Here is a 3,913-nt window from a genome sequence, read left to right on the forward strand (position 1 = left end):
TGTCTGACAAATAAATTATTATTTTAATTTCTCTATTTCTGCGTTGAATATTTCATTCCAGCTAAGCGTTAACCACAAGCAGGGTGCTACACTAACAGATAAAAAATAATTAACCCTAGCACAAGAAGAAAACTATTCAGTATTTTGAAACATCAGCAAAGTTTAGGGGTGAATCTGAATTGTGTTTGGTCCACAACGTAAGCAAAAAAATCACAATTTCCAGAGTAACACAGTGATTAGAATGTAGTTGGATATTACCCTTCTCCAAACGTTTCAGTGCATGTCTTGGATTGAAAACCATACCAAAATGTGTAAAAATGTGTATATTAGAATAGAGTGTGTCTAGAAATATGTGAGATAAAAGATTAATTTAAATATCTACCTAGTTGAGCATTTAATATGAATTTTCATACCTTTATTTTACAGATCAATGGAAACAAGTTGGAATGGGTTTATGAATGTATACATTTGAAACTGACTTGAAGTGGAAATAGATGAATCAGCTGATCCCTATCAGAGTCTGAAATCTGTGTCATCCACCATAAGGAAAGTTCTGGGAGCAGCATGGAGACAACACATAGCATGTTGCTTCTATCACATATGACCACACTTCATGTGCCTTCCTTTGTGTGGCACAAACCTACCAATATTATTTCTCAGGGCATTTTTGACCTCCTTGTTTCTCAGGCTATATATAAAGGGGTTGGCCAAAGGGGGCAAAGCTGTGTACAAGAGAGAAGAAATCTTTCGCATCTCTCTGTTGACTTCAGCCTTGGGTAACAAATACAAAATCATTAGTGAACCATAAAATATGGATACCACAACCAAGTGAGAGGAGCATGTAGAAAAGGCCTTTTGCCTCCCAGTGGAAGAAGGGATTTTCAAGATGGCAACAATTATATATACATAAGAGGTTAAAGTTAAAAGAAAGGGAGGGAGTATGAATATGGCACTCACAAGAAAACCCAACATTTCCATCAAACTGGTGTCACTGCAAGAGAGCTTAAGGAGCGGGAAGTAGTCACAAAAGTAATGATTAATTTCATTGGGGCCACAGAATGTTAACTGTAGCATCAGAATGAGCAATATCAGGAAGGCTATAAATCCATTGGACCAAGATGCAACTGCTAATTGGATACAAGTCTGGGTGCTCATCATTGTAAAATAATGAAGTGGCTTGCAGATTGCTAGATACCTGTCATACGACATCACACAAAGTAAACAGCATTCTGTAGCTATTAGGGATCCACAGAGATACCATTGCATTAAACAGCCGGTGAAAGAAATCCTCCTATCTCCAGTCAAGAGAGCTCGTAGCATCCTCGGAAATAAATTGGAGCAATAGCATGTCTCCAGGAAGGAGAGATTTCCCAGAAAGAAATACATTGGGGTATGAAGATGCTGATCAAAAACAACCAGGACAACAATGAGAATGTTTCCAGCCATCATCACAACATAAATAACTAGAAATGCCAGGAAGAGAAATGTCTGCACTTCGTAGAATTCCCCAAATCCCAGGAGGATGAATTCTGTAATCTCTGTCTGGTTTTCAAACTTCATCTAATAGGAAAAAAGTCAAATCCTACTGAAAAGAGCAATTTTTATTAATGAAATAATGGATGAGTGCCATGCTAACATTAATGCAATATGTTTGAGAGCTGATGTTGTCATACAAGCACTGCCATTGACTATAATAACAATTTTGGGATTCTGCAACATTTTTCAAAAGTGCAAGACATCCACTGAATTTGACTGTTGTGCTTTGCCAGCAAAACAGCTTTTCCCCACAACTGGGTATCACTCATTTTCATAGGCACACTGAAACATTATATTAACAGGTAGTGAGAAGCTGATGTAAGGATCAATGGAGAAAACATTGGTTGAAGGCACTTGACCAAATCTGTTTTCATATTCACCTTACCATGATCATGATGCATGCTCAGAATCCCATGGTAGGTAGGGATGGAGGAAGGAAGAATCACCCTGAACACTGTTGCTTCTTAAGCTTAGGTTTTGGTCTGTTGTAGCAATGCACTGGGAAATTCACAGTTCATATGTGAATATGAGGAATTATATTAAAAATAAATGTTTTTCAAAAAATTGGAAACTAGTGAAGTACTTTTCTGTAACATAATGTCCTGTGGTATTGATGTCCTGTGGTATTGTAGATTTATTTATTTTTTTGAAATCCTAATAATAATAATAATAATAATAATAATAATAATTTATTATTTATACCCTGCCCATCTGGCTGGGTTTCCCCAACCACTCTGGGCGGCTTCCAACAAAACACTAAAATACAATAACCTATTAAACATTAAAACCTTCCCTAAACAGGGCTGCCTTTAGATGTCTTCTAAAAGTTATTTTTCTCTTTGACATCTGGTGGGAGGGTGTTCCACAGAGTGGGTGCCACTACTGAGAAGGCCCTCTGACTGGTTCGCTGTAATTTGGCTTCTCACAGCGAGGGAACCACCAGAAGGCCCTCGGTGCTGGACCTCAGTGTCTGGGCAGAACGATGGAGGTGGAGACGCTCCTTCAGGTATACTGGACCGAGGCCATTTAGGGTTTTAAAGGTCAGCACCAACACTTTGAATTGTGCTTGGAAACGTACTGGGAGCCAGTGTAGGTCTTTCAAGACCGGTGTTATATGGTCTTGGCGGCCACTCCCAGTCACCAGTCTAGCTGCCTCATTCTGGATTAGTTGTAGTTTCCGGGTCACCTTCAAAGGTAGCCCCACATAGAGCGCATTGCAGTAGTCCAAGCGAGAGATAACCAGAGCATGTACCACTCTGGCGAGACAGTCTGCGGTCAGGTAGGATCTCAGCCTGCGTATCAGATGGAGCAGATAAACAGCTGCCCTGGACACAGAATTGACTTTATTTATATGGATTTCATATCATTAAAAAAAATCCTAGAGCTCTCAGTACAGTGGTACCTCGTGTTATGGAAGGGATCTATTCCAGAGGCCCATCCGTAACGTGAAATGCCCACAACTTGAAGCACTGCGTCTGCGCAGGCGCGCAGCACAATTTGGCACTTCTGTGCATGCGTGAGCAGCGAAACCCGGAAGTAACCCGTTCCTGTACTTCCGGGTTGCTGCGGGACATAATGTGAAAAGACACAACATGAAGCGGATGCAACACAAGGCATGACTGTACTACTCTTTTAATCTCCTTGCTGAGTTCAGTTGGAATCAATTATAAACACCATATTAATGGTGAATTAATATTATGAATAGGAAGAAAACAAAAGGTAAGTTCAATGATACCTTATACAAGTGAGTCACTTTGGGTTGCCCTGGGCAAGATAAAGCAAAATAACAACAACAACAACAACAACACAATAATAATGGCAGGACAGCTTTGTCACTTTCTCTAAGAAATTGTTTGAAATATGTGAGCTGAAACACAGCCAAACTTTAATGTGCAGCACACAAAGCAAAATGTAGATATTAAGGAGAAATATGAATAAATAAAAATGCACATATCAGTGAAAATATCACGCAAAATGCATTATAATTGAGAAAATTGTTTGCAAAGTTACACATCTCTGTCAGGAATGCAGACAAAAATGCACAAAAGTGCTGATGAATTTTCATGGGGTCTTTTGTTTATTTTTCAAATATTGAAAATCATTCAAACTGATACAAAAATTTGGAGAACTGTTAAGACTAGAAAAGTGATAACTTTGTATATGCCTAAAAGTAATAAATGTTTACCTTTCTGGTGAGATTTCTCAGTGCTATTTTACTGATCCATCTGTTCCCTGCTTATTGTGAACAGAAGAAAACATTATAAGGTCCTTTGCTTCTCCTGAAGTCATCTAATAGCATTGCCACTTTCACTATCGGGAATTGTGCATGTCTACATATGTAAAGCAGTTTTGTTGCCCTGTGCTGTTCTAGATTACA

General features: G+C 38.9%; 1 protein-coding gene across 1 annotated transcript; it reads right to left on the minus strand.

Moving 5' to 3' along the window:
• Positions 1-594: 594 nt before the first annotated feature.
• LOC114582891 (olfactory receptor 6C4-like) lies at positions 595-1,560 on the minus strand. Its single transcript, XM_028704239.2, has one exon. The coding sequence runs from the start codon at positions 1,558-1,560 to the stop codon at positions 595-597; it is 966 nt and encodes a 321-aa protein (XP_028560072.2).
• Positions 1,561-3,913: the final 2,353 nt, after the last annotated feature.

Source organism: Podarcis muralis, chromosome 13 (genome assembly GCF_964188315.1).
Source record: "Podarcis muralis chromosome 13, rPodMur119.hap1.1, whole genome shotgun sequence".
Taxonomy (NCBI): Eukaryota; Metazoa; Chordata; class Lepidosauria; order Squamata; family Lacertidae; genus Podarcis; species Podarcis muralis.